General features: G+C 36.0%; 1 protein-coding gene across 2 annotated transcripts in view; it reads left to right on the forward strand.

Moving 5' to 3' along the window:
* LOC140233529 (large neutral amino acids transporter small subunit 1-like) overlaps positions 1–16,179 on the forward strand; it is a 57,039-nt gene extending 40,860 nt beyond the window's left edge. The window contains exons 4-10 of one of the 2 annotated variants that reach the window (XM_072313648.1): positions 1,512–1,556; positions 2,111–2,234; positions 3,449–3,552; positions 5,405–5,501; positions 9,678–9,827; positions 13,009–13,186; positions 13,674–16,179. In XM_072313648.1, coding sequence (XP_072169749.1) covers positions 1,512–1,556; positions 2,111–2,234; positions 3,449–3,552; positions 5,405–5,501; positions 9,678–9,827; positions 13,009–13,186; positions 13,674–13,735 — 760 coding nt within the window. In that variant the 3' untranslated portion in view covers positions 13,736–16,179. The remainder of the gene's footprint in view (positions 1–1,511; positions 1,557–2,110; positions 2,235–3,448; positions 3,553–5,404; positions 5,502–9,677; positions 9,828–13,008; positions 13,187–13,673) is intronic. The other variant, XM_072313649.1, reaches the window with a different exon arrangement.
* Positions 16,180–16,733: the final 554 nt, after the last annotated feature.

A 16,733-nucleotide genomic window follows, 5' to 3' on the forward strand; every position in this document is an offset into this window, starting at 1 on the left:
TATACGACGACAATACATGTGCATGTAGGCAGTGCACACAAAGTTGAATAACCTGTCTATAACGGCCACCTGTCTATAACGGCTACTCTTTTTGTTGCCCTTGGGTGGCCGCTAGAGACAGGTTTGACTGTATCTTACTATATACTAATTTTGCATATTGTATGCATAAAATCGGACTATTTGCTATAAAACACTAAATAAAGCTCCAAAAAGGCATATTTTTAGTGTTCATGTTCTTTCTTGTGTCCTTAGCAAATGTAAGTGGAAAAGATTGTGCCGTCAAAAAAAAAAAAATCTTTAGTTGATTGGTTTTTATTTTCTCATGTTTTTTCTCCTTTTTTTTTACTTTTTTATTATTTTTTATGAAGATTGTCGGTGTCACTGTGCTTTTAACATGAAAAACAAAAAAATTAATTTCAGTCCATAAATTGAAAAAAATAATCATGCTTTTATGAAATTTGACTGTACATGAATTCGTATCTGAGCAATTCTTGGTCTGACATGCACATACAATATATTTAAGGTTAACTTTGAAATTGCACACCAAGGCATCACAAATTTGGTGACAAAAGATGCGGGAGACTCGAAAGAAAATAGTTGTGAAACATACAGCGATAGCTTTTTTGCGATGGCGACATATCAGGCTGAATGTCAAGGGGGGCCTTCCAGGCTCCCCAACATTTCAGTGCAACCCCCTAAGCTCCTTCAGTGGTGTAGTGTATACACAGGGTATATATGGCAGCATTTGCAGTTCTAGTCACATGACTTCCTGCTGAGATGATGTCATCTGGCCTCCCCTAGTAAGATATGCCTCTCAAGGGTTGTAACTGACAGCTTACTCTTGTCCTCTGGAGGCTTCTTCAAGTCTACTGTGGATGGTCTACGGTAAGATTTACCTGAGGTTTCCCAGAGGCTTCCCAGAAGTAGTCTACCATTTCGCGTCTTAACAGACACAAGGAACAATCTTCTCCAAATGTTCTCTGGAGGCTACCCTGAGTTCCAGTCTCTTAAGACAGGGTATCCCATCAGCCTACATGGAATAGTACACTAGGGACAAGTTAGCCACAGAAGTGTTGCTCTCATTCTTTTTTCATGTTTAGTATATTACATCAGATTTTCACATATTCTGAGACATCAGGTGAAGTGGATTAGATGCTATGGTTTTGCAAAATGCAACGTGATGGATGGTACATATGTACATGCATTGTACAGTTCATTTCCTTTTTCCATTTTCAACTCTCTCTCTCTTAAAGCGCATAGAGACACTATAGTAGTGATATGCACTATATGAGCATTTTATGCTTATTTCTCATTATCATTATTATTATTATTATTATTATTATTGTTATTGATATGGTGAATTGCATACATTTTGTATAAGCTCATAACTTATTCCAAATATTCATGTACCTGTTATCTTCAAATGTCTATATCCTGATTGAAAATGCAATTTTTTTTTTTCATTGTCCTTTTGTCTACTTAACACAATCACTTGCCTTTCTGCATGACAGGAATTACCTGAATTATGTCACAGAGGAACTTAAAGACCCATACAGGTAAGCAAAGACAAATGGCATTTAAGCTGTAACACATCATGTTTTTAGTGTGTGTAGCTGCAATAGCCTTTGAACTTAATCCGTTGAGGACGGGCTGATTTTGCGACAACACGCTTTTCCCATAAACCTCTGCCCAAGAATACTCGGGACTCATCCTCAACGGGTTAATACACAAAGTAAATGATGTGACCAGTTCAGATTTAGCTCATGCATGCATGCGTACAAATAATCTTTCTTTTTCTCGGTTGGTAATACCCCACATTCAACAAAGACTTTTTCCTCATCGGTCACTCATCAGTGTGGAATGGGGCCATCAGGCACTTAATCATTTTCAAAGTGACAAAATGCATAAGCTTGCCCAACATTACAATTTATGGAATTTGTCGACCATTTTCAAACGTGAACTTGCTTAGAGCAAGTGACCAAAAAATTTCCAGATTTCAGATATCTACTCTTTTATGATAACATAATAATGGTATCAGCTTGAAATTCTATAACACTGACTAAACCTAACCAAAGCTTTTTAAAAAGGGAGTTTGTTTTTCACATTGCAGGAATCTCCCAAGGGCCATTGTGATATCTGTACCTCTTGTCATCTTTGTGTACGTCATGGCCAACGTTGCATACTTCACAGCCATGTCACCCAAAGAGTTGCTGGCTACTGAGGCTGTTGCAGTGGTAGGTTTATTGCACTCTTTTTCATCATTGCTGTAAAGCAGGTCTTGATTTTAAAAAAATAAATAAATCAATAAATAAATAAATAAATAAATAAATAAGATTTCTTGCTCCATGATCTAGGCAAGATTTCTAGATTTAAAAGATCTAATATTTGAAGGTACAGGACCTACAGTCCTTTGAGATGGACTCTAGTACATGACTCATCATCTAGCAGAATGGGTATTAGCGGGTAACAATAAAGCCGTGTGTGTGTGTGTGTGTGTGTGTGTGTGTTTTAATCCTTACTCTATTTTATAATGAGATCAGTGTGGATGTTTGCATGGAACAGAGTTCTCTAGGAACAGATGTCAAAGGAAACTAAAGCTCAAATATAAATGTGGATTAAATGAAAGCAACGAAATTAGTAGAACACATCACTGAAAGTTTCAGGAAAATTAGACAATCTGTTCAAAAGAATATAAAGAGAATTCCATAAAATTTCATGGCCCTTCTTTATGAAAGAGGTAAGTCAAGTGCTCTTTTATTGTGCTAGAAAAGTGAAGATACTGTATCTACATATTACATATTTCATGAATTTGAAAGTAAAGATATGTTGAAATTTCTGTATACTTCTTTCTTTATATTGTTGTTCATAATGACATTGTAAAGCATAGTAGTCTCCTTATCCAGTAGTTATAGCAAGTGAATTCTAAGAATTCTTACATTTTTAACAGTTTGTCCAATTTTCTTCAAACTTTTACTGATGTCTTCTACTAATATTGCAGCTTTCACTCAATCCACATAGGAATGAGCTCTGGGTTCCTTTAATTTCAGCTAATATTGTGTTATTACAGGTTATACTAAGCTGTTCTTTTCACCAAGAAGTCTGTTTTACCTTTTGTGTTACTACAATGTACATGTAATTCAAGGCATTTCGGTGGAGTGAATGCAGGTATTGTACCTTGCCTTTATGCTATTTAATCCACTTACTTCTTAAACAATGTATTCATGCCCTTCATGTTTACAATACTAGTAATGCCATGTTGCTTAAAATAAATGTTTTATGTTATTTCTCAAATTCTGGCGCATAAAATGAGCAGCATATGGAACATATTTACTTTTACTTTAGCAAGCACTCTTTAAGTAAATTCCCTAATGCCACCCTCCACACACAATTCAATCAACTCTACAGTGATGATTAATGATTACAATGTGAGTCACCGTTCATTTTGCAGACATTTGGGGATAAGCTGCTTGGAGTCATGGCTTGGATCATGCCAGTGTCTGTTGCACTGTCCACCTTTGGCGGGGTCAATGGCTTATTGCTCACAGGCTCGAGGTTAGTTTGGAGTGGATTGGACCAAACTTAGTGGACCCCTTGTAACATTCCAGATGAAAGAAGTGGTAACAAACTTAGCTGTAGCAAGGGATAACAAGCAGTAATCCTTCATGAAAAAGCTACCAATGATTTTGTGAATTGTCGGTGGGAGCTGTTGGTCACACAGTGTAGAAAGATAGATTCAATGTACATTGAATGTGGTTGTTTTGTGTTCCCAATTCATTGCTTTGTACAAAAAGATATAAAAGTTACGGTTTTGTTGCTGGCTTTCAATACTTCATTTACTTTATGAGAAGGATTCTGCGTGACAACCTCTTATTGATTTCCAGTCAAGTAAGGACATTTGTCAGGGTTAACTTTCTAATGGGAGACTTACGCAATGAAATCATTACTTCATCAAGCATTTTGTCGTTGTTTTTTTATGATTGATGCTGACCTCACTGTTTTACTGAATACATGTTTAACATTCTGTTACTTTCTTACTTTTGATCTGAAATTTTTGAGACCTTTACCATTCTTGTTTTCTGGATTCATTTTATTTGATGAACCAACTTGGACATGGCATGGAATCACACAGATTACAGTGTACACATCAATGGTGTAATTACGTATGATGAATAATTACTGCAGTTCCTGAATGCTGTGAATCATACCGTAGGCAGATAAAGTATAACTTTGCTTTTTAATGATTAGGGCTCATGTTACAAGGGGAGCTTATTCTTGACAAACGATAATGCCTTACCACCTTTTCAGAACCCTCAAACTGTATTTTTCATCTCACTGACAGAAGTGGTAACATGTAATATTACTGCATCATTAAAGACAGTTCAGAGAACATTAGGAGACCCCTTCTTGTGTTTTGTGACTTCGTGATTATAATGTTATGAAAGGGACCATGATACCACATGCCACACAGATTATTAGACCTCTACCGCTTAAATTCCCTACTGCATAGAGCAAGCTTATGTGTTCTGTTGGGTTTTTTTTTTTTTTTTACAATGAAAGATTACTTTATTTACCTCCTTTAGAAGGTGTGCGAATAGCGTTACCCTTCACATATCAATCACAGAGAATATGTAGTTTTCATTAAAAGGAATTATTGTTCGTAGAATTCTCTTTGTATGTTAATTACTAGTATATCATTCCACTGCTGTGACATCACAAATTGTAGCCGCCTTATCCAGCATTAACAGTCAAATCAAACTTTTAGAATTCATGATTTTTAATGGATTGTTCAATTTTCCTCAACTTCACAAATATATTTTAATCATTTTTCTTCTTTTTTTAATTCACTTCATTCACATATTGATTTGCAGTAAATTACCTTTTACAGTGTCAAGCTTCAAATATAAAATGACAGATGCTACAATATTCCAAAGGACATGTTTTAGTCCGCAGGAGATGATATACACAAATTGCCAACATGAATCATGGTGCTGTGTTCAGCAGGCAACATTAACTACCACAAGTACTGCGTGGTATACAACTGTATGTCATAAGTTTTATGTCAGCCAGCAAACAGTGACTGTAGGACTAGTGCTGGTGCCAATCATGCAGTATCCCTGGCACCAGAAGAGATTTAAATTGGATATCAATCTAAGGACACACACACACATGATAGCTCATTTCCTGGTGGTGGTTTTTAGCATTTTAAAATAAAGAACAAAGTCAAAATGACACATCAAAGTGATATTTTATTTTCTAGATTTCCCAATGAAAAAAGAGATTTACAATTATTGCCTTCAACCATTGGTATTGCAGTGATGAGGTCCTGATACATCGAGGGATTTTTGTTTGACTTGAACACATTCCTTGTGTTCCAGTAAACAGTTCTGTCTTATTTGTCTTCTAGAATCTACTTTGTTGGAGCTCGCATTGGACACCTGCCTGAAGCCATTGCCATGATCAGTGTCAGCAGAAAGACTCCTCTACCTTCTCTCATCTTTACAGTAAGTAGCGATGTCCCTCCAAGCTAGAGCTTATGTAGAGTGTGCTTTAACCCTTTGAACCCCGCATTATTTGAGATGGTCGTGACCCTCACCCTGCATTATTTGCACATATTGAGCATATTTTGCTAAATGACTGAATACATTGGTAATACATACAAAAAAACAAAACAAAACAAAACAAAAAAACAGCAAATAACCACAGGTCTGTGAAGTGTGGTTATGATTACTCCAATTTTATTTGAGCTGCAATAATAGCTCAGTTTGACAATAATGATTGTAATCAATGTTAGCTATAAAAGCAATAACCTCACTCCCTGACTGTGCCACGCCCCCTTGACTTCGACGATCACCAACATGATCACCTCCAGCTCCAGCTCTAACGCCAAAGTTGTAACGGCATCCCAACTACTATTTCCCCCCGCTGGTACCCGGCTAAGATTGTACATCACCTTGTGCAGCATCTAGCTCATTATCTGTGTCCAGTTCATCTTCAAAATCACTGCTTTGACTATAATATGACTTGTCAATAGCTCCCTCATAATCACCAGATGATTCACCTCGGATTATCGCACGAGCCTCCTCTGCAGAATAGCATCTTTTTGCCATTTTTATAGCTCAAAACTTGCAAATCCAAACCGTAATCAACGAAAGTATAGACCGAAGAATCTCTCCGCATCGTTGTAGTGAGATGGCGTCCTATTTAGGGGGTCACCTGACAGTTAAAACTCGAGCTATCAAAGTCACATGATTTCTGGCCGGTATACCGGCCTTTAGGGTATTTGCACGTTCTGCGCGCGGCCGGTTTTCCGGCCTTTCGGGTTCAAAGGGTTAAAATAGCTTTCACTACACAGGAACAAAGTGAATGGGGCAGTAAGTTGGACCACTCACCCCAAGGACAAGCTAAGATTTGTTGATGAAGAGGTCACTAATTTTCTAAAGATGAATCAAAAGGTGAATTCAGTAACCTCACATTTCAGAATATGTCACTGCTGATGAAAACATTGCATGTCTCTTCCACACTTTTATTTATGACAGATTGGAGGCAAAGAATAATATTGTGGTGCGCATGGCAGAATGTTGTTAACCCTATGCCCACTCCGACATCCTAGTGACAATCTGCCATGCGCAGGGAAGTGTGTTAACAACAATCCGCCATATGCATGACAAAATGTTGCCAAGTAGCTGGGGTTGTAGAAACAAGTATTGCCACCTGACTTGAGCAGTTGCTTGGTCCACATGCTTTTTGTCAAGCTTGTAAGTCAGGAGCACATGCTATTATCACGCTACTAGCAAGGTGTGATAGTGGCATAAATTTGAGATTAGTCATCCATTACACACACCTGGCATTATCATGCCATTGTTCCCATCATTACTCAGGTTGGACTAGATTTTATCTCCAGATTGATACTCCAGTGTTTCAAGTTATAACAGACTTTAATGATTAACTATGAGACTAGGCCTGATATTAGAGTATGCATAGAATTTATGTGTTGTGCACATGTTTCAATTAAAATTACATGTGATCTCATCATTGGGATGATGTAGGTGATATATTCATGATCCGATATTGGTCACTGATTATTGTCATCTTTGAAACTTAGGAATCACTAGTCAAAACAGTTTAGAAAAAAAAAATGCAGAAATCAGAAGTACAAATTTTGACTTACATTTTTATGACTAAGGGGGCTACATATATACTTTAAATCATCTTAAAGAATGTTTATATGGTCAGTGCTGTGTGCACACAAGATTTGGACAAATTTGCACAAACAGTCTTTGAGGTACAAAACCAATGGGAGATTCACATATAAGCATGTGGGAGTGTGTCAGTGTTTTAAGCTCAGTAACTGTATTATCAAGAGGATTTTGACATGAACTTGATAAAAGTATGACATGAGGTATTTTATGAATCATCTTTACCTTCAAATGTAACTTTTGAAATATCAACTTTAACCCAAATTTGCATAACCAAAAGCCATACATGTATCAATTTGCTGTTATATGATATGATCAACTGGTCACATTTTACCTGCATTAAGATTTGACACTAGTTGGAGCACATACCAAAACAAAAAAACAAAAACAAAAAAAGAAAGAAGAAGCAATTGAGTGAGTGTATATGTATGTGTGTGTGTTTGTGTGTGTGTTAGTGTTGGTACTGCTTACTTTGATAGCAAGAGGTTGCTGTGTTTTTTGTTTTGTTTTTTCATCAACCAAATTAAACCATGACACTAAGAGTCATAAACAAGATATCAACTGTGTTATGACTGCTGGAGAATAAAATATTGAAACGAAATAGAATGAAATAAAAACATGCCATGTACTTAAGATAACAATAATGTTGATGAGATGTTTTCAGCATTTCTCACAAACAGCACCTCAGGTAGCACTTGTCAGCAAAGAAAAGGGCATATATGTTTCAGGCTTATTATCTTATCTGGGAGAGCTTGCCAACCTCCCTGGACACATACAGGTCATGGGACTGGTGTAAGATGCCTGCACTTATTATTTTAATGGAACCATAGAGATAAGCAGTACAATCAGTTTTTATCACCTAGCTGTACTTTATTACTATACATTTTACATACGAACCTCATCCTTTGTTCCCACAAGTGTTTGTATAATGTATCTTTCTTATGTTGCTCTGAAATGGCATGTGGACTAACCTTGGTGTACATGACATATAGCAGGCACAGTTCAGAGAAACAAACCATGACTCTTTCCTCTAAAAAAACAAACAAACAAACAAACATTTCCAGAAGGAAATGCTATCATCTTTGCTTGAGTATGTTGCATACTGTGTGCCATTTTATGATTCTGTGAGCTTTTCAAATTGAAGTGACAGAAAGAATACTTTCACATAAGCTGCAACTTTTGTCAGCTTTATGAAGCTGGTGAAACTTTTGTGTGAGCGTACATTGTAGAGTGTGTTGACAATATTGTGTGAGGACACTGTTTCATTCAACATACTGGTATGCATATCTAAAATAGAGTTGGTTAAAAGCAAGCTAGGAACTCATGTAGACATTAAATGAGCTGGTACCTGCAATACTGCCTATGGTGTAAATGGCAACCTGACTCTTAAACCAAACTCTATCCGGTAATATTCTCTAAAATTACAGGTACCTTTTCCCCTTTTCTCCCTGCTGTGTACTCTCAAGCTTGTCTTTAACAGTACAAACTTGTCTAAAAGCTATTGGTAATATACTTATGTTAAGTTATTTTTCAAGCCTTTATTGTCAGGAATCATAAGCATATATTGCAACGTGCAGTAGGGGAATAAGCTCTTACCAGTCATAAGCTAGTCCACCAGTGTTATATAGTATAGACATGAGTAAGAATAACTCCTGTAATCTACAAACAGAAAACTTTGCATGATGATAAACAATTCAGCTAACAGTTGAAGACCTGAATATAAGAACGACCCAAGTCCAATTTTTGGCCAAATTCAGTTTGACATGGGAAATTGTAGCTTATGCATGGACTCATCTTGTGTATAAATGATAAATCCTAATTACCCCTGGAAGTGCCTGAAATGAATGAGTTAAATCTTATGTGAATGTAAGAATGAAGGACTAGGGTCATTTTTACATTCATATTATAGTGCCCTCTCTCATCCTTCTCTCATTTCTATAGCAGAATATCATGTATATGATTCAAAGAACGACCCAAGTCCATGTGATTCAAAGAACGACCCAAGTCCATCACACAAAATGGCCTCTCCACAACTAATGTAAATGTTAATTGTCATTATGATATATGTTCTAATTTGTATATACAATGTTTGCCTTCCCATCACAGTTAAAAAGAACATTATTGGACAAATAAAAAAGATATGAAGTTTTTTTTAAGTTTACTCGAAATGGTCTTCCATGGACTTGGGTCTTTCTTATATTCAGTTGTATGTTTAAGTATTTCCTGTTAAAAAAAGAAATTAAACTTGCTTAATATGGTTAAGATAAAGTTGAAATGAAGTGAAATTTTATTGTTTATTCCATGTCTTAAATGTAACAAACCATGTATGTCAATAAGTCACATGATTTTGCTGACTGCATGCCTTGTCAAGAGATGTCAACTGTTCTTGCATAATTGCAGATATTATCACCATGATATTTTCTTTGCATTATTCTGACTTTATTTTTCTGTGCATTATTCTAACTATTTTTTCTTTGCTAGTGCATCCTGTCTTTGCTGTACCTGTTCGCTCAAAACATTGGTCAGCTCATCAATTACTTCAGCTTTGTGACCTGGCTGGCAACTGGGACATCTATCGCTGGGCAGATTTACCTGCGATACAAGCGACCAGACATGGCAAGGCCTGTCAAGGTAATGACTAGCATAATGTAAAAAGTGAATTAGCTTCAAGGCTATAGGCAGTGTACCAATCCATGCCTCAGACTTCTAACTGTCATTCATTAATCAGTCATGATGTAGGTGGAGAAATATGCAAAACATCATGCTACCTGGAAGGCAGACTACCTTAAACAGTGAAATCAGATACAGATTTGCATTTTTCTTTTGTTTGTTGGGGGGAGGGGTCTCTTCTTTCCTAGAAAGCAAAATGCACATAAGTTCAATTCCATGCTGTGTTCAAATCATCTTTGATGGAGTAAAAACAGACATATAGAAAGTCATAGGCCTCTCAAGTAAGCAGACCTAAAACAGAGACTGTAGTATATCATCAAAGCTTCATTATTTGTATGAAAAAAGGGATATTAGTTGCAATCACATGGAGCTACAATGCATGTTTTCATCACCTTACATATCTCCCAATAACACTCTCTCACACACACACACACACACACACACACGCAAACGCACACACATCTTCACTAAATTTGCATTTTATACATGGAATATAAAAGAAACATGTGTCTTCTTGTAACGTAAACAGTTACTTGTTCAGTTCATCAAACAAAAACATGATACTTTTGATATTTTATGCACAAACCAATATAGAAAGCTGTGAACTGGTGACATAACTCAATATTGGATTTCAACAATACTCTTTTGAGTTTTACGACATTACAATTAGTAATGTAATCCAGAACGATCTTTCTACATTATTTGATGTCAACGTTGATGTTATTTTGCAAATGTTACAGAAGGAACAAGTTGTTTTGCTCTCCCAAAATTCACGATTTTGAGATATTAGGTCTTGTCACACCAGGGACAATAGGTAGTTTGACGAATATCACTTTTTTATGAGAGCATATGATTATTTAAGTCATATTGACACTCTTATTTTATTGTCTTATTTTGATGAAAACTTTACCATTGTGTTTGTCTGATTTTACTCCATTTTCTTAAAATTGACTCCAATATGGTGGGCAATTTACACTGTACATCCAACCAGGCAATTTTTTTTTTTTTTTTCAACTAAGGCCACACTCAACCTGAAACATTTTGCTGTGCAAGATTTATCTTGTCAATCTCCCTCTGAATGTAAAATGAAATGTGTTCTGCAGGCCATTACAAAAAGAGTTTGTTCCACTTTACTGAGTGGGCATTTTAGCTAGACATATGTCCATTAATGTTACTAGTACTTGCCTAATAGTAGTTTTACTTGCCCTCGCCCTTGGGCAAGCAGACAAATAGGTGTATTGTTTCCTCTATTCTGATATTAATTGTTTTTTTTTTTTCTCCTGCATCCAAACGATGGACTCGTCAATTGCTGTTTTATCTTACAATACACATCTAAAATCTGATCACATACAATTATAGCACTTCCATTTCAATGTAAGAAGAGTTGTTCCATGAATTTCCATTTTGGATTTGTTTTCATTGAACAAATTTGTGATTTTATGACAAATGGTAATGTTTTGAAAGAAGTCTAGTTGATTTGTAAAATAAAGAAAGCCCGTTTTCAGGCAAAAGCCTCAGTTTAGGCCCTGGTGGTACCAAATGTTCAGGTTCTTGTGTGTACAAAGTAGCTTCATGTAGATGTACTTCAGGGCCTCTCTATCACTCTAATGGGCATCTGTGTAAAATGCAAAAACATTCACACCTTTATCTCCAAATTTTGAAATTTCCAGCTTAGATGTATGTACTACATGTATAAAATAGTCATTTTGCAGTGTACATCTACAAATGTTGTAGAAATAGCCTCATGCAACAGCAGTTGGATTTCAATGTAAGAAAAACTCTTCTGTGGATTATCTTGATTGATTTGTTTTTGAAAGGACATTTCTAAAGATTTATAAGAAAAAAAAATACATGCAACTTCTTGATGTTAGCAAAAAGAGTGAGCGAGTGTTTTGAAAGAAATCTTGTCATACCTATATGGTGTTTAACATGTATTCAGTCTCATGCGCATTATTAGTTTTCTTTTCTTTTCTTTTTATGCCTCTGTCAACGAAGTGGCCGGAGACATTATGTTTTTGGGTCGTCTGTCCGTCCGTACGTCCGTCCCGTTTTGTTTTTGTCGATATCTCAAGAACCGTGTGGTGGTTTTACATCAAAGTTGGTATGAGGGTATATCCTGGGGGGATAATACTTTGTTTGGAGTTTAGGGTCAAAGGTCAAAGGTCACAGGTTATTTTGTGAAAAAAAAGGTTGAAATTTCATGTTTTTCTCCATATCTCGCAAATGGTTCAAGGTATCTTCATGGAACTTAGTATATATGCATGTACCGATGGGCAGTGATTATCTAGGGAAGTTGGGGGTCATGGGTCAAAGGTCAGGGGGTCAAGGTCAAGGTCAAGGTCAACTCCTCAAAATATCACTACTTTCCTTATATTTATGCAATGCCTGAAGGATTTTTTTTTAACTTGATGTATGCATGTATTACCCAATGTATATTCTGTGGGAAATTTCTTGCCAAAAGGTCAAAGGTTAAGTGAAAATGCTATATTGCACTTTTTCCTCCATATCTCGAAAGTAACTCAAGGTATCATCATGAAACTTACATATTTATGCATGTTCTACCTAACAGTGATTCTCTTTGGAACTGTGAGGTCAAAGGTCAAAGGCCAGATTTAGATAATACTATTTTACCATTTTATTCTGAAATTATACTTTTTCTCAATACCTTGAAAATTACTCAATGCATAAACTTATAAAAGGGTCAAAAGTCAAGTAAAAATCATCAGTTCCCCAAATACCTACACTCTGACGTTTTAATCATTCATCCAATTGAACCTAGTTCTAAGAAAGTGAACATTCAGCACATTTGTGGCAAACCTGTCATTTTAATATTTTGCCAATTGTGTGAAACTGTCATCACACATTGTCAAGACATTGTACTACACGTATAGACCTATTAGGAGAACCATGCATTATGGCGGGGGCATACCAGTCGCCGTAGCGACATTTCTAGTTTTAAAGTTACGATTAATGTATGTATATGGCCTTAATCTCATATATGTCAATCTTGAAATAAGCAATGATAAAGAAATATATACTTACAGTAAGGGTTGTACTGAAGTAAAGACCCACATGACTTATGACATGGAATTCAGACATTCCTGTAACCACATACATGTACTGTATCTGCTGCCTTCTGCAGGTGAATATTGCACTACCAGTCCTATTCCTCCTTGCCTGCATCTTCCTGACCATCATGGGTGTGTATGCAGCCCCCATCGACACCCTTATAGGGGCCGCTATCTTGTTGTCAGGCATCCCCGTTTACTTCCTGGGGGTGTGGTGGACCACAAAGCCAGAGTGGTTCCTTCTTGCCATCCGTAAGTGTAGTGCCATGGTTTTATATTCTTTGTGCAAGAGAGTGCTGTTGTAGAATGAGGTGGCACGTGTGTGGAAGTAATTTCCACCAAATAAACTTTGAAGTCCTCTTAGAATGGTATGTTCTATACTATTTCATAAGTGGTTTCTTTGTATCTCACAAAAAATTAAAAGCCCGATCCTCATCCCCACCAAAACTGTATCATCCCTATTAAGAACAGAGAATTTTAAGAACAGCTTTATAACCCCCCCCCCCCCTGAGCTTGAAGCATTTCAGTGAGATTATTAATCCCTAATGGGTTGAGCCAGGTCTGCCTTGATGCTAATTGGTGATGATAATCACTTGACAGCTAGTAAAACTGCCATATGAATAATTCTTCCTTGATTCATGATCCAATATTACTAGCAGTGTCTTCTTATTGGATGAGATACAAGAAGACAGCAGTATTAATATCTTCTCTTCTTCTTCTTCTTGTCTTTGTTCTTCAGAATCATTCACTATCTGGATGCAGAAGCTTCTGTTCTGTGTTGCTGAAGAAAAGGAGGATTAGTCCAGCTTGTTCAACTGATAGCAACCAGCCCTTAGAAACTTCAGGACCCAATTACATGAGGGTTTTTGGTAGAAATGGTTGTAATGAATATAGATTTTCAATTTCTTTAGACTTGTGAGCAATGTCTGACATATTGTGCAACCACTGTCATGCTTGCCATTAAGCTTGAAAATTAGAATGAAAAACATGTGAGACAGAAATCTCTAGCTATTACACTTTGATAAATACATCAAAGCAGTGATACAGTAAAAAAAAAAAAAAAAAAAAAAAAAAACCCAAACAAACAAACAAAAGAGTACAAGGTTTTGCGTGCAAAGAGTGCATGTTAATCTAATGTCTGATGAGTAAAAAAAAAAAAAAAAAAAAAAAAATCCTTTTATCTGTCTATCCCATCAATCCATTCTTTCAATGGAGTAATTGTAGTATGATATATCATCTGTCAAGCACAACCCAAATGTTACTCTTTTGTTTTCAGCTATTTTTGTATATTATTTTGCAATCTGAAAAAAAAAAAAAAAATTCTCCGCTGTCAAAAACTTTTAGGCCACAAGCTATGAAACTTCATTTAGGTTTGTTCAGGAGATAAATCATTTTGTAGACAGGGCAAAAATATAGACAGTTATATCAATAAAGTGATAGTTGTGAAAAGTCAAGATCAAAAGTCATTGTACTTTTAGAGGAAAAAAAATAAATCAAAATGTAAGCTAATAATGTTTACTAATAATGTAAGTTGGTCAACAGGGTACAAATAAATGAAGAATCATTTGCATTGACATAACAGTGGTATAAGTTCAACAGTCACTTTACTTTGGTTAAGAATGTCCCTCTCCAGTCATAACTTCAGCTTTGAATGCCTAGTGATATCTCGCAAGAAAGGATACAAGTGAATAAACAATCAGATGCCTTATCCGACAGGTTTAAGTGCATTAGTAGAAAAATGAGCAAAGAAAATGATGCACACAGGGTTTGAATTCAATCCTCTGTCACTTGCCAGGATCAATGAGATTCATGAATATGTGAATGGAGGGCTATTTCCTTGTGGTAGATTTAGTGATTGTGTGAGAAGCATCCCAGTGGATACTGTGCTGTTGTTACATTGCAGTAACCAGAATTGGATCCCATAAGTCCAGAAATTAGGTATTTAGGATATAAAGCAGATTGAATGTACATCACTGTTTGTTCTTTCTTTTGGGTCAGAGTGGACATGTGTCCAGTCTTGATGAAGACTTCATGCACAAGGCTTTGTCAAGCCAGCAACTTAACTGTTGACATCTTTTGAGGCTGCACATCTTCAATAAACAGATATTTCAATGCATAGTGCAATATGACAGGTTGTTATCAATTATCAGGCAGCAAATACATGCTACAAGGTACCAATCATCAAGCAGCCAAAATATGGTACATTATTATTCAGTCAATGCATGATAGAATAATATGGGGTACTGGTATCAATTTTCTGATTGTTAATTCTTATCCCTTCATTCCCATTGATTAGAAAGGAGACAAGTCAGAATAGTGTTGGATATCATTAGGGACGGAGATTCTGCTGTAAATAAGCTCTGCTACTAGTAAGAAGGAACGAGTGGAGAGGCAAGGTAGCGTGATTAGAAGAAGAAGAAAAAAAAATCATGACAATCTTGACCCTAAATGTAGCCAGTTAATAAGGGAAAATTAGCAATGAAGCATTACAAATGCAGTCCCCTAACTTACATAGGAAAGCATACTGATGACTTCACTGTAGGGGTTTCAAGCCATTGCACATTTTAGAGATTTTCTTTACTAGTAGATTATCACACACAATAGAAAGCTAATTTGCATCACAGCATTATAGTTTTGATTTGCATATTACTATTCTAACATAAGAATCATCACAGGTAACTAGTAACGAAATATGTGAGCTTAAATTTCTAATAGTGCTCAATTTGGTTCGTTAAATCAATAGTTTGACTAGATTTTGGTTTTCCAAAACCAACTTGCATAATGAGCCTAGTAGGTTAACACAACTTTCAGAGCATTCTTCCATCAAACTGCAGTAAAATCTGCTTGTCATAAGCAAAGTGGCATCAGGCTGACAATATGATTCCTTGCCTGCTCTTTAGGTTTACATTCAATTTTATTTGAAAAGTGATGTGTGCATATTACTTAACAGGGTGTAAAACACAATGGTCTGTGTTACAGTCAAACTAGTTTCATATTTCTTCCAGTCCTTCTGTTGCATGTAAACTTTAATAGAGTTTGTCACTGCTGTCTTAGAGTGAAGCATTTTCTGTTTGGGTTTTTTTTTTTCCCAGAAATGAAATGAAGAAAGAGTGGCATGTAATTATCTGTATATACATTTACCACATGTAAGAAACAAAATAACCAATGTACTCAAAAAGATTCACAGACCAATTAAACAAGTAGGCAAGGGTAGCACAGCACATACAAATATAGGATAGTCAGTTCTTTTATTGACAGGCAGTTCTACAGCTTAACCCTAACTTACCTGTGGGGGGGGGGGGGGCCATAATGGCCCCCCCTCAACACTTCGCGCGACATCTCCGCAACGCGAGAATGCATCCACATAGCGATTCATGACAATTTACCTTGAAGCCTTGCGCAACTTTTAAGACCAAATTTGCGACATCCTGGTACGCGGTTTCGAAGTTACGCAACATTATGTAAGTACATGTCAGACTGAAAATTGCTCAAAAACGTGATTTTGTGTACAAAACCAATGCATATCGGGTTTCTATCTGAAATTCGTTATTGTATCAATATTTTTACTTTTAGTGATTAAAAACAATTAATTTTATGTTTCTTATGATTGAAAGTGTTGCCAATGATTCCCATTGAAAAAAAAAAAGTTTAAAAAAGAAATACATAAGAAATTATAAAAACAATAAAATACATAAGAAATTAAAATTGATACCAATTTTTTTTTTTTACCTAAATTAAATCAGAATTCACCAAAGAGTCCTCAAGCAAAAAATTTTGAAGTTTGGGGGCTTTATTTAAT

The sequence above is a fragment of the Diadema setosum genome, chromosome 9 (assembly GCF_964275005.1).
Source record: "Diadema setosum chromosome 9, eeDiaSeto1, whole genome shotgun sequence".
Lineage (NCBI taxonomy): Eukaryota > Metazoa > Echinodermata > Echinoidea > Diadematoida > Diadematidae > Diadema > Diadema setosum.